Source organism: Macadamia integrifolia, chromosome 7 (genome assembly GCF_013358625.1).
Source record: "Macadamia integrifolia cultivar HAES 741 chromosome 7, SCU_Mint_v3, whole genome shotgun sequence".
NCBI lineage: Eukaryota > Viridiplantae > Streptophyta > Magnoliopsida > Proteales > Proteaceae > Macadamia > Macadamia integrifolia.
Window position 1 is genome coordinate 36,394,806 of NC_056563.1, and position 19,609 is coordinate 36,414,414.

Consider the following 19,609-nt stretch of genomic DNA (forward strand, 5'->3'; position numbering starts at 1 on the left):
GTAACATCAGCCATCTGGATAAGGAGTAATTTTAGATCTCAATCACTTGAGGAAAAAATCCAGAACCTGAAGTTGCAGCCATTATATGCATAGAAACTGATATTTTGACACACATCTTTATGAACAGCACTAGATAAGTAGTGGAAAGCCCTTGTTTAGCTTTGTATTGTCATTAACTACGGCAGTAGATAGCATATAAGCAGCATGGGCGCTGCAACCAGAAACTGATTGCAGTTCTTGAATGGACTATCAAAACAGCAGTTGAATGAAGGAGATTACTAGTTATTAGTGCTCTGATACCATGTAACAATACCATGAATAAAAACCAGTAATCACACAAAGAAGGGGAGACTGCCAAGGAGATCAGCAAAATCGATACCCCTGGCAGTCCCCCTACCACATATATATATATATATATATTGATCAATCAATTACAATTAGACAAGGAATACAGGTGCTCGCTATAGAAGAAAACTCAAAAATAGAAATTGACTAAAGAAGTGTAGCCTAATTAGGAAATAGAGATCTGGCCAAACTAGAAAAGAATAAAGCAAACAAAGCAATAACAACTAACCACGATAGGGACACTCCCCCTATCATGGTACACATAATAATGTACCCCCACGATACTTATGGTTCAATCTTTAACACCAATCATGATTATAGAAGTTTCTTTTATTTTGTTTCTAAACTAATTTCAATTCCTTCCCTTCCCCCTTTAATTGCAACCAAGATGAAGAGCTATATTTGTCTGGAGATATGTTATACATGAGGGTGCTGCTACTTTTTGTTCTTACTAGTACTAGTGGCAATGCCATAATTGCTACTAAAAAGTACAAACGAATGAAAGCTTAGGAGAGAGACACTCTCTTATTCTACTTTTCCTTCACTCTTTCTTGTTCTTCCTTTTGAGGATTGTGGTTATTGCTCCTGCAGGGGAACAATCTAATTTTGAGGAAGAGAGCAAACTTCGAGGTCATCCACTATTCTTTGGCATTACACTAGGGCTCTTGGCTGAGATCATAAATTCTAGGTAACTTCTCCTGCGATTATATTACTGTTATCAATTCCTTTTAACAATGTTACATAAATTTAAGGTCTAAGATCCCAATGGGACACCTATTTTTGTATATGGTTGATGTATTAAAGGACATTTTTGTATAATGTTGGGATATTTCTGTGCATTATGTTCTTGTTGGGTTGGGTGGCTTTTGTTTATATTTCTTACTGAGCTTTATTCCCAGGCTCAATCTAATTCTCAGCTTTCTTATATTAACTTATTAAAGAAGAAATTTACTCTAGTTTGGACTGATAACGAGTGAGAAACTCTGTATGTATTGGTCATGCCATATTGCCTTCTATACTCTGTTTTTTTCATTATTGAAAGAGGAAAGAAAAAATAGTACTGAATATGGTATACAACTACAACAACAACAATTATCACAAGTAAAAGCCTTTTCTTTTGGCACCATACCTAGTTGACTCATCTGCTAGACCATTTATATCTCTCATCCGCCAAGTGAAACAGGCAATGTTGGACACTAAGGCCCTGTTTGTTTGGCAGAGAAAAGTGGAAGGTAAATAGGGTGGGAAACATGTATTTGTTACCCACAAACTACCATAAACATGAGTGTTTAAATTAGTGGGGTGAGAAAACTTACCAGCTAAGTTCCTTAAAAGTAATTATTGTTGTTTGCTGATGTGACAATCAACTTTTTCCCACCCCCCTCACTTCCAAAGTACTACTGGTAAAACTTTGGCACCAGGTTTAAGATCTTGCTCTCGCCCCCCATCTCCTTGATCCAAAAAAGAAATATTTGGCGAGATCTTGTGTGATCCTATATTTTTTCCCAGTCGACTCGGTGGTTGGTCTCGGTGGCCATATGGTCTTTGTAGCCCTTGAAACTTGGTTTACCTTATTTTAGGCCTTTTAAACATAGTGGGAACTCAGTTTTTTTAAAAATCAAACCTAAAATGGTGCTTTGACTTCGTACCCTCTGTAAGTAGTCTCCAACTCTTCAGACCCTAGGCCAGTATGCTCTATTCGATAATCCACATTCCACATTCCACAATTAACACATGACACAACATAATCATAAGAATTTAAAAGACATCATAGATAATTACTTAATTGTTTAACAATTAACATTGATGACTGATGAGTCACTTTCACATACATTGAAAATTAAAGTAACTCCAAAGGTGGATGAGGAGGTAATATTCTCTATTCTTTAAGCTTCAGTGAGTGTTGGAATGGAGATCCTCAAGCAAAAACACCAAAATCCTTGCTCCTTGGTGTTTTTTTTGTTTTCTTCAAAAAAGTAGAGAGGCGAGATCTCAATATCTTGATCGAGTTTTTGTATAAATATAACTCGCCATACATCTTGTCTCTACTTTTTGAAAAAGAGAGATATTAGCGAGATCTCGCCAAGATCTTAAACCATGTTTGGCACCATCATGAGAAAGTTGCTTTTGTATCTATCTCTTTCAACCTCCTATTTCCTCTCTTTCCCATAGAATCCCACCCCACCTCCATTTCCACTCTTCCCCATCAAATTCCATCCCACTGAAAATGACATATTCCATTATTTCCTTCTCTTCCCTTTCCTTGCCAACCCAACCCACAACATGTGGGACCCACCCTCACAAGTTTCCCACCCCTTTTTTTTTATGAATAATAAATGCATTACGAAAAGGGAAAAAAGGGGGGGAATATACAACAATGAGAAGGGGAGAGAGGAGAGGGGGGCAAGAAACCCCTATACAAGGGTGGGGGAGGATAGAAGAGGGGAGACCCTAGGAGACAACATAAGCCTGTTCCTCAGGGAATAAAAATTAGACTGAAATCTAATGGGAGAGACAGCACAAATCGAATGGAGAGATCTAGAGTTGGAATTCCATCTATAGAGGTTGCGCTACATCCGAATATAGGAGATGGTAGCCGTAAAAGCTAATTTCCCAGCTAGGTCGCAAACCGATCTACTGGCAAAGGTGATGTCCATCCAAATATATTCCTAGGAAAGTGGGAGAAGACGTCTTCTAGCAGGCCGGCAGGAGGAGAGAACACGCTTCCAAATAGAGGAGAAAGGGCATTCAAAGACGAGGTGATTGCAATCTTCAATGCCATTCCAGCAGAGGCAACAGGCAAGAGAGACCTAGATATAGTGATGGATGAGGAAAGCTTGGGTGAGGAGGCAGTTGGATATGGCTCTCCAGGTAGTAAAAGCGTGACGAGGGATGTGACCAGGAAACCAAAAAAGCTTATATCAAAGAATTGCAAGGCCTCTAGTGGGAATGAAGTTCTAATCTAAGGTGGAGCTGAAACGACGAGAGGGGGATTGGGTCCAGAGAACACAATCATGGGAAGCCTTAGGAGTAAGAGGGGGAAGGGAGGGCCAGAGGAAGGAGAGGGAGGGGGGAGAGGAAAGGGACCAAGCACCATTCTGAATGATGGAGGCAACTGGAATATCTCTGGCTGATTTGGAGGAGTAAACAGATCGAGAACCAATAACCTCAAAAAGGATCCTCTCAGGGTGCCAATTATCTAGGAGGGTGGAGGAGCCATCTATGGAAGAATTCATGGCACACAAAGCGCTTGTCCAGCAGTTGAGGAGTTGGCGCCAAACCCAAGAGGAGTTGGGGGAAGGGGAGACAGTCCAGAAGGAGTCTCTTTTGAGGAGAGTGGAGTAGACCCACGAGACCCAGATACTGTTATGCTTGGAAACAAGCTTCTAGATAAGCTTGAGGAGGACGATAGTGCTGGATTTTTTGATTCTACGGATCCCCAAACCACCTTCACGGAGGGGCAGACAGATGGAGGCCCAACGGATTGGGTGAAGGAAGCTGGGAATGTCGGAACCTTTCCAGAGGAAGAAAGGAGTGTAAGCCGACCCGCGAAGGATAGGAGCTCACCTTTCCAAAGTTGAAGGCGCTTTTTAACAAGGTCAAACATTGGAGTGCAGTGGTGAACCGACAATCTTGTTGTGATGAGAGGGAGGCCAAGGTATTTAACCAAAAAGGAACCCAGGGAGAATTCCGTTAAGTTGAGGAGGGAGGCGGAGGTAGAGTCGGAGACACCTGGTAAGAAGAGGCAATACTTGAGGCTGTTGACCTTGAGGTCGGAGAGGGATTCGAACAGGTGGATGGAAGGATATAATGGAGGCGGGGCCAGCCCTAGAGAAAATCATTAGGTCTTCTGCAAAAGTGATATGAGTTAGATTGAGAGTTTTGCATTTGGGAATGGGAGAGATAAGATGGTTATCGGTGGAGGTTGGATTGATCTGAAAAGGACTTCAAGGTCCGCGAGAAGAGGAGAGGGGAGAGGGGGCAGCCTTGGTGAAAACCCACAGAGGAGGGGAAGAAGCCAGTCGGACTATTATTAATAAGGATAGAGAAGTGTGGGGAGGAAATACAGGATTGGATCCAGTGGATAAAGATAAGGGGAAGGCCATCTCGTGTAAGGTCATGACAATGAAATTCCATTTGATTGTGTCAAATTTTTTATGGATATCAATTTTGAGGAGGGCAGTCAGAGAATGGGACTTCCTGGAAAAGCCTCTAATGATCTCATGACAAAGAAGGATGTTGTCCAAAATACTCCTACCAGCAATGAAGGCTGATTGGTTAGGACTAACCAAAGAATCAATCATTGTCTGAAGCCGGTTGGCAAGAATCTTGGAGTGAATTTGTACAGAAGGTTGCATAGAGAGATGGGCCTAAAATTGGATAAGGAGGAGGTTCCTTCAGATTTCGGGATTGAGCAGAGAAAGGTGTTGTTCACACCTTGAATTTGGGAGGAATTGAAGAAGAAGCTTCTAACGGCCTTGATAAGATCAGCTTTAATGATGTCCCAACAAGGCTGAGGGCTTTGTTTGCTTTGTGGGAGATGATGGTTGTCTTGATATCTTCAGAAGAGGGGATGGCATGAAGGGGGCAAGGAGGTGGGGGGGGGACAAATTTGTTGAGGACGCCACTGGGGAAGGAGGGGGAAGCAGTAGATGGGGAATGAAGGATCTAAGAAAATTAGGCAGCAGCTTCATCCTTGATGGCCTGAGGATGGGAGAGGGAGGAGCCATCACTGGAAGCGAGCTTGAGGATGGAGTTGGAGTTGGAGTTGGAGTTAGATCTAGCCTTCAGGGAGTGGTGAAAATAGGCAGTGTTAGAATCACCAAGCTCAAGCCATTTGATTCTGGATTTTTGCTTGAGGAAAATCTCTTCTTGGGCAAAAAGGAAAGAGAGCTCAACAAAGGAGGCTTTCTCCTCCTCAGCAAGAAGGGGGCTGAGATGGTCAAAGCATAAGGCGGGCTTGGATGGGTGCAAGATTATTTTTGCAAAGAGAGACTTGAGAGGATATGTTGCCAAAGGTTGAGAGATTCCAAGCTTTGAGGGCCAACATGACATTCTTAAGCTTTCGAGCGAGGGCAGTTAGGGGAGAGGAGAAAGCCTGAACATGAATATCCCAGGAAGTGTGAACCAGAGGAAGAAACCCCGAGTGGTGATTCCACATGTCAAAGAATTTGAATGGCTTGGGACCAAACAAGATGTAATGCTGGACAAGGAGAGAGATAGGGCTATGGTCAGAGATGGCAGGGAGATCAAAAGTGGCATGGGAAGAGGGGAAAGTGGTAAGCCAAGTTTCATTGACAAGGACACAGTCTAACTTGCAGGTAATTCTATTGGTGCCACTATGTTTGTTGTGCCAAGAGAATTTGATTCCAGACTATCTGCGGTCATTCAGACCAATGTCCTCAAGACAGGAATTGAAGGCATCGACGGATGAAGGGGCAGCTAGGGACCCTCCAAGTTTCTCATTAGAGAAACGAATCACATTAAAGTCTCCACCGATGCCGCAAGGGAGGGAGGAGACCTAGGTGTATGAAGATTCCAATCGATTGAATCTTACTTGGTCTAGTGGTCTTAAGGTCTTGATTAAACAGTTGCTGAACGGTTCAGATTTAATAAGGCAATCCAATAGCCCTCCTTTAATTGTGCTGCGCTAGCCAATGATGCAACGTCAACGCATTTGGCATGACGTCAACCTTGCGCGTCATCATAGATGTCAATCTTGCGGCTGAGATCTATTATCTGTTACACTAATCTAAGGGTTGAGATTAAAGGCGCCACATGAGACTGATCCAACGGTTGAGATGCTCGCCACCGTACCCTGCATTGCCAACGCACCCCATGCCGCTCAGAAAAGATTCCATTCTCCTATTTCTGGTTGGTCCAACTTGAATGTGTCATAACTTTCTAACCACAGGGCCATATTGGTCCATTCAAGTTGCAATTTTTTCATAATTTCATCATCTACCAAATGGAAGGCTGATATGAGGGTTCTGAAGTGAAGAAGACCACAGATTTTGAGAGAAAAGTTCCCCCTTGTGTGTGTGCCATTGAATGGGGTTTGATGTTTTTGGGAGGTATTTTCTACTCCATTAAAGCTGCTTTGGAAGGTTGTTGAGCTATGTTAATGGTGCATTGACTCCAAACCAAAAGAAGTGAGAAAAGAAGGGAGAAGAGCAAGCTAGGGTTTCCTTGTGCGTTAAAGTTCAAGAATGCAAGGGGAGAGGTGTGAGAGCTCATGCTTGCAGTGCCTACTTGAAGATTCAATTTTCCTATAAAAAGCATAGTTGTCATGGCGTCATGGCGTCATGGCGACCCAAGGCGGTGGAGGGGTGGCTAATCGATTTGGCAGTGATCGTCCACTATGGCGTTGCCATGGCAATCAAATCGCCCATGTGTTATTTTTTATTTCCCCTATCTTCTAAAGTTATTTTGTATGTTATAATATATATCCTATGATATAAAAAACCAGTCAACATTAAGTAACATCAAGTCATAAAAATCAACATGGTCACACTCACATCAAGTCAAAAAATCAACATGACTTATTGGCATTTAAAGAAATGCTCTTCTTCTATAATAAGTTTTATTGGTCAAATGATTTTATTTTTAGATGAGACTTTTTGTATTAGGTATAACACAAAACTAGCTTTCCAACAAGTCTAAGATTACTTAAATCTGAGTTATTATGTCAAAGTTATGTTCCAGTCAAACTTATTTTAAAGTTTGTGAATGTTGTTAAATCACCTGAATTGAAATAATTTTATTGACATCAAAACAAAAGATTATTTTACCGGACATTTGGTTTTTTGCAATGTTCTACTATGATAATATTTATCAAATTTTCATAATTGAGAAAAACCTTAGCATTCGAAAGTTGAAAATCGCCCTCGAACCAAAAATCCAATTTTTGTTCTTGGACCGGGGGGTTGACTTTTTTCCATTTTGGAATTTGATTTTTAAACTATTTTTATTGGATTCAAATGGGGGGTATTTGCTTATTTATGAATAATATCTTAAGTAAATGAAATAACAAAGTATAAAATATGAAATAAATAAGGTCAAAAAATATAAGGCTGCATATAGTGCTATAAGTTGACAGTTGCCTAGGCTCCAGGCAAACCTCTTGGATGCCAAGGCGGGACCTTGACAACTATGATAAAAAGGGGAGTTGAAGATTCCAATGTGCAGAGACTTGCTCTGAGACATCTCTAAGAACACCTATTAAGGGTTGTGAGACTCTCTTAGCCTTGATTTACGTTACAAGCTTTATTTGTGATGTTCCATGTATGCTAGGTGTAGTTGATAATGTTATGTATGCATGCTAGCCTGTGCTTGACTATAGGGCATATTGTATAAGCCCAATTTTATTATGTATCTTGTACTGAGTGCTTAGTGGGTGCTAAGCATTGGGAGTGGGTGTTCCCTTGCAATGGGCATTGCAATTTGTACCGACACCTTGTGTGCTTTCTAGCTATATGTTGGGAAAACTAGGTGTGGGTGCTCCCAACTGTAGGTGCAGTTAAAGTAGTGTATTGAGTAGGTACGAAACCTTAACAGGCACTGCTCCGGGGACGTAGGAATCCTGCCAAACTTCATAGAAAATCCTTATTTTGTGGGTGTGGCTTTTTCTTTATACTGTATCCTGTATGAAGTGCGTGGAATGCGAAATTGGTGTGCACACTTGGAAGTGCCTATGAGAGACTGAGTGTGCATACGACTGTGTGCGAACGATATAGGGTTTTCCAAGTTAGCTTTTACGACAGTTTGGAAATTGGAATTGAATTCATTGATTCATCCCCCCTCTCAGTGACTGTCAGGTTACAACATAAGAAAATAAAGAGAGTGGAGGAGAAAATGAGAGAGGGTGCAAGGGAAAGGATGAGATAAGGATAAGGGAGGTGAAGGGCGGGGAAGCAGCCAGGCCATGAGCCGCTCCATAGCGGCGGCCAAAAGAGTTTTCTCTCCGTCGCTTAATAACTGAGGTAATTATTTCCTTATAACAAAAAATAAGGATGGCCTAAACATTGATGCCCAAGCATCACAAATCCACATAATTGAATTGCTGTCACTACGTTCACACATAGGATTAAGTTGAAATTGTTACACATACCTAATCAGGAATCTTATCTATATATTATATATTATTATATAGTGTGCTTTATTTTTTATTGAATTCAATAAGAATATATTATATTTAATATAAAATAGAAATTATGAAATAGCACGACCTGTGACCAAATCCTTCATCTATAAGTGCTACTATCCTTCTTTGCAAAGGCAACTTCTCTCCAAAGATGTACCTTAGATCAGCCTTAGAGAATATTATGAGATCATTAGCAAAAGCAAGGTGAGTAAGCTTGAGGGCTTTGCATTTTTTGGGGCGGGAAGGCGGGGGGGGGGAAGATGAGATGGAGGTCCGTGCACGATTAGATGGATCTAGAGAGGACCTTAAGGGCAAGGGAGAATAGGAAGGGAGAGAAGGGCAACCTTGGCTAATGCCTACTGTGGAGGGAAAGAAACTAGTCGGGCTGCCATTTACAAGGATTGAAAAGCGGGGGGAAGAATACAATAATGTATCCAGTTGATAAAGATGGGAGGAAAATACATACCATGAATCACCTTTGAAATGAAATCCCACTTGATGGAGTCAAAGGCTTTATGAATATCGATCTTAAGGAGGGTTGCAGGGGAATGGAATTTTCTATCAAAACCCCTGAGAACCTCTTGGCATAAGATGATGTTATTAGAAATGCTTCTACTAGCTATGAAGGCAGATTGATTAGTACTAACAAGAGAGTCAACGACTAGCTGAATCCTGTTGGCGAGGATTTTTGTAATGAATTTGTATAAGCGATTTCAAAGGGAGATAGGCCTGAAGTCCACCTAGGTGGCTCCGTCTTTCTTGGGGATAAGACGCAAGAAAGTGTGGTTTATCCCTTGGATTCGGGAGGGATTGAAAAAGAAGTTTCTCATAGCTTTAATGAGATCACCCTTGATAATGTCCCAACTGGGAGGGATGGAAAAAGAAGTTTCTCATTGCTTTAATGAGATCACCCTTGATAATGTCCCAGCTGGAGGAGAAGAAACCCATGATGAAGCCATCGGGCCCAGGGGCTTTATTTGCTTTGTGGAGAGGACAGTTGTGGAGATTTCATTATCAAAGGGGGTGGCTTGGAGAGAGTATTTAGTGTTACATTAATTCATAACCAAAATAAACTTCCTAATCTATAAATCTCGCCACACACTTACACTAATAACAAATTAGGTATAAATTTCCCAATACAACTCAGCCTTATCCCAACTAAATGGGGTCGGCTACATGGATCCCTGTAAAGTAAAAAAAGAAAAGTAACATCAAAAGGAAAGTAAAAGGAGAGGGACACAACAACAACAACTCAGAAGAATCCTACCTAAATGGGGCATAAGCTTCCTAATACAGCTCGTAATTGCTAGATATTGATCTTGTTGGAAGGGAATTGAATTAGATTTCATGGGGCAGCAAAATCAAGTTGCATAATAAGTTTGCAACCTTCCAAAAATAGCACCAAAGAGAAGTGAGGCAGATGAAACACTGAAGTGGGCTTTTTTTAGTGGAAATAAGCCTCGGGTTGGGTTTTGTACATGTTGGGCCTTTGGTCCAAGAGATTTTTATTGTAATAGGCCACTTTAATTGGCCTAAAATATGGGTAGGAGAAATCAACAACTGGTTGAAGGTCAGTTATGAGCTGGAGAACAATTCTACAAAGTTAAATAAGATTATGATGACTAGATTCTGAACTATATAAAAATCCTACTTGAATGTGGAACCTGAGAAGCAGGTAAGAACACAATTCGATATCAGAAAACTAATGACCTTTAATTAGAAATGAGAGAATGAAATTTTATCATTCACCCAAAAAAAATAAAAGAAAAAAGAGAATGATATTTTATCTGGAATAATCTGATAACTGCAAGAATATTAAACTGAAATCAGATGTCAAAAATTACATAAGGACTGGAGATTTTGAGAAAACAGGCTCAAAGTAGGACTTTGAGAAATCGATGTCAGAAAGTTAATGGATTAGAACAGTAATAACAGGAACTATTCATTCCTCCTACCCATATTTTATGTTCATTAAAGTGGCTTACTATAATAAAATCCCATTGGACCATACCCAACTTGTATAGAACCCTACCCAAGGCTTTATTTCCACTAGAAATCAGTGTGTTATTTGTGTTTTTTCTGCAACAAGAAGTGTCGAAAGCAGCCCATGCAACGGCTTTCTTCTTGTTCTTTTTTATTTTTAGGGGGGGTGTTGGGGAAGGTTGGTAAATGAGTCCATACAATGACTTAAATTTTCTCACGTTGTTCCGTACATTTGCATGATCTCCCTTGAATTATGGAGTTTGTGAGGAAGAGCCATCATTGTTTGAAGCTTGAAGCAGTTTGGTAAACCATGGTAAAGAATGATCTCCAGGGATGTACAAGCTTCCATATATGATGATCAGGCCTTCTGTTTGTTTTTTTGCAACATCTTTTTTCAGAAGGTCAATGCTGAAGTTGTTTTCATTTATTGATTAAATATGGGAAATTTCTCCTTGATTTGTTGGCACAGGCTTTTTACTACAGTTAGGGATTCTCTTGGATTGACATACGATGTATCCTTTGAATTGAATCTTTTTGATCGGCTGAATCTTGGGTGGTATGTGATCTCAGTAACGTCAACTCCTGGCAAGGTCTGTTTTCCTTCATTGTACCTTTTGCATGTAATTTCTGTTTCCATCAATCTCTTACCTCACCAACATTTCTAGCTTTCAGGTTCATAAAGCTGTAGAAGCATGCAAGAATGTACTTAGAGGTTTGCACAGCAACAAGATTGCTGAAAGAGAGTTGGATAGGGTTGGTAGTTTCTTTCCTCTTACCGTGTCTTCTCGTTATGGAACTCGGATTTAGCTATTTTTTTTGTCAAGGGTCTAGTTCAAGCAAAAGAAAGGGAAAAAAATTTACTTGTGGTGATTGTGTTTCATCAAGACTAGATATAGGTTCTTTTCTGTAACGATGCTAATGGGTATCTGTGCAGTATAAAATTAATTTCTCGATGGGGAGTTCTTAGCCTCACCTTTTTATTTATTTATTTATTTTTGATCCTTTATCCTTCTTATTGTTTATAATCATTTAGTATCCATCTAAACTATATCATCTTGGCTTTTGCTTACACTAAGAACTTGTGGTGTTGTCCTGGTTGTCCAACATTTTGCTTCATAAAGTATGTATAGTCTAATAATTAGTGCTCTTTATGGAGTAAATTATTGGACAATTAATGTTTAAAGTTTAATCATTTTTACAGTAAACCTAGCTGAGATGAAGGTGCAAGATGGATAATGACAAACCCATAAGGGATAGACCAGGAATGAATGTGTTTCCATGGAAATTAAGGGAAACAATGATAGATGACCAAACATAGTAGAATCTAGCCTATGGATTGATGATATTCAATGAAAATCAAGGACTCTAACAGTGATAAATTATTTGGTGAAGGATAGGAATTAACAAAGTGGTTAGGAAAGATATGCAAATGGTACGGCTGGATTCTAGTATGAGTGTATGACCACATATAGACCGTTGTGGAGGACAAAGGCCTGTGTAGCCGACCCCTTATAGGGGATGTTCCTAGGATGCTATCTATTTTACTGCTATGTATCGCCTTTTAGTTCCGTGTGCATTTCTTTTATTCTGCTTTTTTTTTTTTACTTTGATACGTATTGGATCCATGTAGCCAACCCCATTAAGTTGGGATAAGGGTATGGTTGTTATTGTTGATGGGAAAAATATGGAAAGCACATTTGTTGAGGTAGTGAAAGGATTTGAAGTCTTAAGCAGAAGATATGCCCATGGACAGACTGGATTGTGATACAGGATACAACTCAACAACAACCCACTCAGCCTTATCCCCACTAAATGGGGTCGGCTACATAAGTCCTATTCCTCCAGTTCACTTTATCCAAAAGCCATACAAGATCCCAGTCCTAAGCTATATATGTCTTTTTCACCATCTCCTATGGTTATTTTAGACCTACCTCTAGCTCTTTTATCTCCTTCAATTTGAAATAAATCACTCCTTCAAATTGGAGCATTTGAAGGCCTCCATTGCATATGTCCATGCCACCTTAGATAAGTTTCTCGCTCCTTATCATGAATAGGGGCAACACACCGGTTTGCTCTAATTTGTTCATTCTTTATTTGATCTTTCCTAATTTTACCACTCATCCACCGCAACATCCTCAATTTAGCCACATGAATTTTTTCTTTACTGCCCTACGTTCAGCCCCATATGTCATTACTGGTCATATAACATGTGGATAAATTTTTCCTTAGATTTAAAGGGATTCGTTGATCACACAGCATTCCAGATGCACCCTTTCATTTCATCCACCCTATTCTAATTCTTTGAACAATATCATCCTCACAATTCTTAGGCTAATCATTTCATGATACATATATTTAATTTTCTTATATAAATATACATCTTTAATTATGTCCGTGTATTTACTTGAAGTATTTTCTTCTTTAAAACATGCCAAATTAATCCCTTGGAATCTATTGTAGGTTTTTTTTTTTTTCTAAATCAATATAGAATCTATGTAGATATTTCCTATATACGTGGAATCTTTTTATTAGTCTCCTAAGTAAATAAATAGCTTCTGTTGTTGATCTCCCTGGCGTAAAACCAAATTGGTTATTCAGAATATTGGTATTATGTCTCAGGTGAGCTTCAATTACTTTCTCCCATAATTTCATGGAATGGCTCATGAGTTTAATACCTCTATAATTATTTTAGCTTTGAATAGCACCTTTATTTTTATAAATCGGCACCACAATGCTTTTTCACCATTCATCCGACATTTTCTTGTGCTCAAGATCTTATTGAATAACCTAGTTAGCCATGATAATCCACAAAATCTAGACTCTTCCAAACCTCTTTTGTGATACCCCCTGGACCTACTACTTTACCAATTTTCATCTTTTACAAGGCTTCTTTTACTTCAGCCACCCTAATTTTCCATATATAGCTACCATTTTGTAGTGTCTTGATGGTTATTATGCCCATGGTTTAAAGTATCGGTGCATATCATACCGTATTGGCCTATACGTATCGGTGTAATATGATACATGTATTTTACAAAAAAATTGGGTATTGATAAGTATTGTAGTGTAACATACCATACGATACCCATCGATACTCATCGATACGTACCTTTGCCTAATAAATGAAAGTTTAAGTGTATTGGTTCGTATACCCTTCGATGCATCTCAATACTTTACTTAAAACTGGCATAAACATGTTTTAACACATCAGTTATGAAAAAGAGAAGACAGAGGCGAGCTTTTGGGACTTCTTAGCTTGAAAAAAGTTGGATAAATCCATCTTTTTGCTACAAATCACCATAGGGCTTTGATCAATTGGGGAAAAACAGCTCTGAAGCAAGGATCTAACACTTGTGAAGCCATCTCTTAAACCTTAGATCTCAACTTCTCAATAATTGAAGAAAACTTCAAAGGAAACAAAAAGTTCTTGTCTTCCCTCACGGTTTTTGTTAAATCATCCATCTTAGGTGACTTTCTTACAAATGCATCAAGCATTTAGGTTAAACATACATGATGTAACTAAGAATCATAGGAAAAATAAGATTTCTAGCTTAGATTCACACTTTTTTTCCCAAAAATGTGAGAGTTTCAAACAAGAAAATATTTCTTAGATCTATTGTGAATAACAAAGTATAAATGCATGACTAAATTATACGTTGATCATGAACAATTTCAATTGAATACTCGTCTTTCAATATGGTGTTCTCCATTTTACTGTTTATGCATTTTTTTATTTTATTTTTATTTTATTTTTAATTTTTTTTAATTTTTTATGCTGAAGTGTATAAAAATGTGTATCTTGTCCAGTTCTGTGTGTATCGTTAGTGTATCTTTGTTACGGTACAATATTCTTAGATACGTATCTTAAACTTATCCAACCGATACGGCGATCGATTCCAATACTTTAATACTTGTTTATACCCTTCTAAGATACTAATGGTATTATTTTCATTTAGTAGACTGTAGAAATTATTAGTCCACCTCTCTTTAATCTTCTCATTGGAGATGAAAGAATATACAAAGACCTTAAACAGGGGAAGAAGAAAATGGGAGGAATAGAGAAAAATAAAAACAATAAAGGGGGGAGGGGGAATACACCAAGCTCAAGGGCAACAAAAATAAAGAAGTCAAGGGGGGCTGCAAGATGGAGGGGGGTAGACCTTCATATTAGGGTCATCATCTAATCCACCACTTCCATGTGATGTGATATTAATTTATCAGTAAATATTTTCAGTTTTCACCCTTTAAGTTCCACCATTGTATCCTAGGGCAAATAGGCTCACATCTCGTACAATTCAGTGTTTTAAATCACATAGCTAAGGTCATTAATCTATGATGTGTGGCTAAGCTCTCCCCTGGTATAATCTTGCAATCCTTACAAGATAACCTATCTTCTCATCTAGTTAAAAAATAAGACTATTTGACTACTATAGACTTCTCCTAGCTATTGGATTGTGAAAGAGGATGATTTGGCTAAACCCTTCTTCTTTCTTCTGCTTTTGTTATTCTTAAGGTGTCCTTCTATCCTCGTGTCAATCCAACAGGTGGGAGTATGCTTCAATGATGATGAAGACTTAGTGGTGAATTTCAGATCAGTTTACAAACTTTAGGCCTAAATATCAGTTTTGGTGGCTAAAATGATATGTTTTAGTGCTTTTCATTTCAGTTTTACACATTTATGGAATTTGTCGGAATTTCCAGCAAATTTGACTCTTTCAACTGAAAATGCTTTTTCAGATTATGCATTTCTTACTCCTTTTCTTCCATCCGAGCATCATTGCCTCTCTCCCTCTTCCTCCGGCAAAGTGCCATTACCATTTTTGAGCTTCTGTGAGAATGTACATGGAGAGAGAAATGTTGACACAATGTTTTCTATCCTTTATGAAATAAGCTTTGTTGTTGAATCCCATCTCCTTTTCTCATGGAGGCTCCAATTCACTTTCAAGCACCACAACTCTGCCATCCTGTTGTCACCACCCTCCATACCTGCCGTGAATCAGTCCATTTCGTGGTCCCGTGTAAGAGAGATGTTGGGTGTTTTCTAATGTTTATGCGTGCATGTGTGTGCATGTGTGTGAGTGTGTGGTTGTTCTCTGCTCCCTTGGTTTTCTTCACCTATTTTCTTGCTATATTACTCAGTTTTGCTATCAATCATTTTTTTTTTTTTTTTTTTTTTTTTTTTTTTTTTGAGGACATGCTATGAACCATGAGTTTGTTTAACAGACATCTGTGTGTGTGTTTGTGTATTCCCCCTAACCATATATATTTGATACACTACATATATTTATTCACCGAAAAAGATATACCAAAATTTCCAAGCAGAATGGAAGAAATCAATCACCAAAGTGGAATGCCCACTGAAACGAAATTTACAGCTAAGGATGAAAATGATCTTTGCTTGATATTATCTTCTAAACCCCCAGGGTGGGGGCAGATAAAAAGGAAAAATTTTCCATGTATAGGTGGATGTCGTCAGAGCCATTAACTGCTGAAGGTTTAATTGTGGCAGGCAAAACGGACTCTGCTGATGAGACATGAAGCTGAAACCAAGTCAAATGCTTACTGGCTTGGATTGCTAGCTCACTTGCAGTCCGCTTCTGTTCCTAGGAAGGTAAAGCTTGAATACAACAATGGGACTTTCAATATTTGACTATATCTCTTGCATTCTGCAGATGGCATTGTTCTATTTTACATCATGTAATTCTTTGAATGCCATAGTTAACATTGTGACTAGTGAGGTTCCAAATACGCATAGAATTGGCTACACCATCATTTTGCAAATAAATCAGGAAAGATAATATTCTAATTTCAAATGGGTCATGAATTTTATTAACAGTATGAGATTTCTGATAGTTCATTATTGTCTCAGTGGCATCTATGTACTACTTATTGCCAAAGTCATTGGCTGATGCCCACATTTTTTTTTTTTTTTTTTTTTTTTTTCTAATGGGATTCAGGATATATCATGCATTAAAGACCTTCCTCTGCTATATGAAGCTGCCACTATTGAAGACATATACTGTGCATATAAGCATTTGAAGGTAGATGAGGATTCCTTATTTTCATGCATTGGAATTGCTGGGGCTGAGGCTGGTGAAGAGATATCCAGTAAGACACCTCTCTCTCTCGCATTACCTGTGTCAAATCTCGACATATATATAGCTATTAAGAGTATTCAGCTTTCATAACAGTATGTATCTATACCAAAATATGGAAAAAGATAATTTTAGTCTTCATTGAGAGGGCAGACCTTGGTGCAACGGTGAGGTTGCTCCATTGTGACCGGTCACAGGTTCGAGTCAGGAAGCTGTCTATCCACAAAGCCAGGGGTAAGGGTATGCACTGGGTACGCCCTTTTTTTACCTTTAGACTTCATTGAAGGACACCCAGTAGCATCTCTTTGACACCTTAGTCCTTAATTGCAAAGCACATGATATGAAATAAGATATCTGGATTTATCCGACTCATGTTCCTTGCAAACCGGCCATGAAATCACTTTATGGGAGTAGATTCTGTAGGATTTGACTTCTTGGGGACATTGAATCGCCGTACAGGCTATTTCAAGTGCTTCATCTGAAGGGAGTTAGTTGCATGTTGCCAGTCACTTCATATCTATGTAGAGGTGTGCTGGTGATCCCTGCTTTAAACAATGTATACAGTTTGGCAAGTTGGAGTCCTCTTATCATTATAACTAATACATGGTGGCAATTTGTGGAAGAATGACTTGTATCAAACCGACACCAGCCCATTTGTATATATAATAGTTGAGATACTAGGACAAGTACAATAATGCCCCTATGGACAATTCTACCCTTATACACATATTACAACACTCCCTCTCAAGTTGATGCATGGACACACATGCCCAACTTGCACAAAACAGGATGAAAAACCATGCTACTAAGACCTTTCATGAGGACATCTGCTAACTGATTTCCAAACCTTACAAAAGCAATGTATATAAGACCTTGCTCCAGCTTTTCTTTGATAAAATGCTTGTCAATCTCTACATGCTTTGTGCAATCATAATGAACCAGGTTATGAGCAATGATAATAGCTGATTTGCCGTCATGGTACAGTGTTATAGGCACTTGAATAGGCACAACTAAATCTAAAGAAAACTCTAAAGCCAAAGTAACTCACAAATATCATGCATCATGGCTCGAAACTGAGCCTCTGCGCTAGATCTAGCCACCACTACCTGCTTCTTGCTATGCCATGCGGCAAGGTTGCCACCAACAGAAGTATGGTAGCCTAACATGGACCGTCAATCATCTCGGGAGCCAGCCTAGTCCACATCAATATATGCATCTACACGCATATGATCATAAGGCATTAACAGAATGCCCTTCCCTAGAGTAAGTAGTAGAAAATACAGAACGTTGCATCCATATGAGAAGAATAGGAACCATACATGTACTGACTCATTAAACTAACATCATGGGCAATATCTGGTCTAGTATGGGACAAATAGATAAGTTGGCCAACTAGTCTCTAGTATCAATCCTTATCAACTAGTTCACCATCTTTGCCCTTGACGTGAGGATTGGCCTCAAGGGCAGTATCAGCTAGCTTGCACCCCAACATTTCAATCTCGAAAAGGAGGTCTAGTGCTACTTTTGTTGAGAGAGAGATACACATCTAGTAGAATGAGCCACTTCAATATCAAGTACCGCAACTTACCCCAGATCTTTAATCTCGACCTCATTGCCCAAGTAAGTCTTCAATTTAGCTATTTCAGCAGGACCACTCTCAATGACAACAATGTCATCAACATATATAATGAGGATAGTAACTGATCACCAGCTCGCTTGATAAGTAGAGTATGATTAGCACTACTATGTTTTTGTCCCCATTGATACCATAGCCCTGTGAAAGCGACGAAACCATGGTCTAAGGATTGCTTGAGTCCATACAATGCTTGCTTCAGTTTGCATACCTTCCCTTGAGTCTCCATACCAGAAAAACCTTGAGGGATGTCCATGTGCACTTCTTCCTAAGCTCACCATGAAGGAAAACATTTTTTACATTGAGTTGTTGTAGCTCCCACCTTAAGTTTACTACACATGACTCGGACGCTATTTATCTTGGGAACCGGGGCAAACGTTTCTTGGTAGTCTATATCATAAGTTTGAGTAAATCCTTTGGCAACCAATCTAGCTTTGTACTTGTCCACAGTTCCATCCACCTTTTGTTTGATTGTAAAGACCCGTTTGCATACCATAGGATTCTTATGTGGTGGTAGAGCTAACAAGTCCTATGTGATATTCTTCCTAGGTGTCCTCATTTCTTCGTCCATAGCATCTTTCCACCATGGATCTTACAATGGCCTCCTACCAATTATGAGGAATAAAAACAAAGGACAAAGTACACAAAAAACATGATAGGAAGGAGATATGGAATTATATGACATAACATTAGAAATAGGGTGATCAGGAGAAGGACGTTGACATCAAAAGGGAAGAGGTTAGGGGATGTAAATGGATTGCTGAAATCCGAATTCGAATCCGCATCCGTATCTGTTTAGGGTTATCCAGATTCAAATCCAAATTTTTTGGAAAATAATTATCCGATCCGATTAGATAATCAATTAATGATTTTGAGGGTTCTTGAAGTTTAGATAGGTTCTAGAGAATGAGGAAAAGAGCTAAGACAACTTAGAAAGATGGATTAAGAGAAAATTGTATTTATTGGGGGGGGGGGAGGAAGGTTTGTATTACACAAGTTAGAGAGCAAACGGATGGTCGAAAATTCGAATTCGATCCGCATCCATATCCATTTAGGAGTATTTGTATCCCGTCAGGGATGATCCAAATTCGATCCTTTCCGATCCGTTTACATCCCTAGCCCAGCCCCACTGCGACTTAGACTACCTGACAAGATGTTGGACTCTAGATCAGAGGACTTCGGCCATGCACAGTGGTAGTGGTTTCCTTTTTTTTTCAACGAAAATACACTTATAATGGCTCCTTCTGAGTAGATTTTGGCTCCCCTTAAAAAGAACTGTCTGGCATCATCCCCTTCTCAACCACGTTCTCCTCTTCCTTAAAAAATGGACTGCAATTCAGGGAAACCACCATTGGCACATCTTCCCTTACAGTAGCATACTCCCCTTGAAGAGGTGCCAACAAAGGATAT

The 19,609-nt window shown here is 39.2% G+C and overlaps 1 protein-coding gene across 1 annotated transcript in view; it reads left to right on the forward strand.

Annotated features, from left to right (window-relative positions):
- Positions 1 to 19,609, forward strand: part of LOC122083173 (stromal processing peptidase, chloroplastic) — a 139,067-nt gene that overhangs the window by 101,645 nt on the left and 17,813 nt on the right. Inside the window, exons 19-23 of the mRNA XM_042650883.1 lie at positions 937 to 1,033; positions 10,941 to 11,061; positions 11,144 to 11,224; positions 15,981 to 16,082; positions 16,429 to 16,579. Of these exons, the coding sequence (XP_042506817.1) occupies positions 937 to 1,033; positions 10,941 to 11,061; positions 11,144 to 11,224; positions 15,981 to 16,082; positions 16,429 to 16,579 (552 nt within the window). The remainder of the gene's footprint in view (positions 1 to 936; positions 1,034 to 10,940; positions 11,062 to 11,143; positions 11,225 to 15,980; positions 16,083 to 16,428; positions 16,580 to 19,609) is intronic.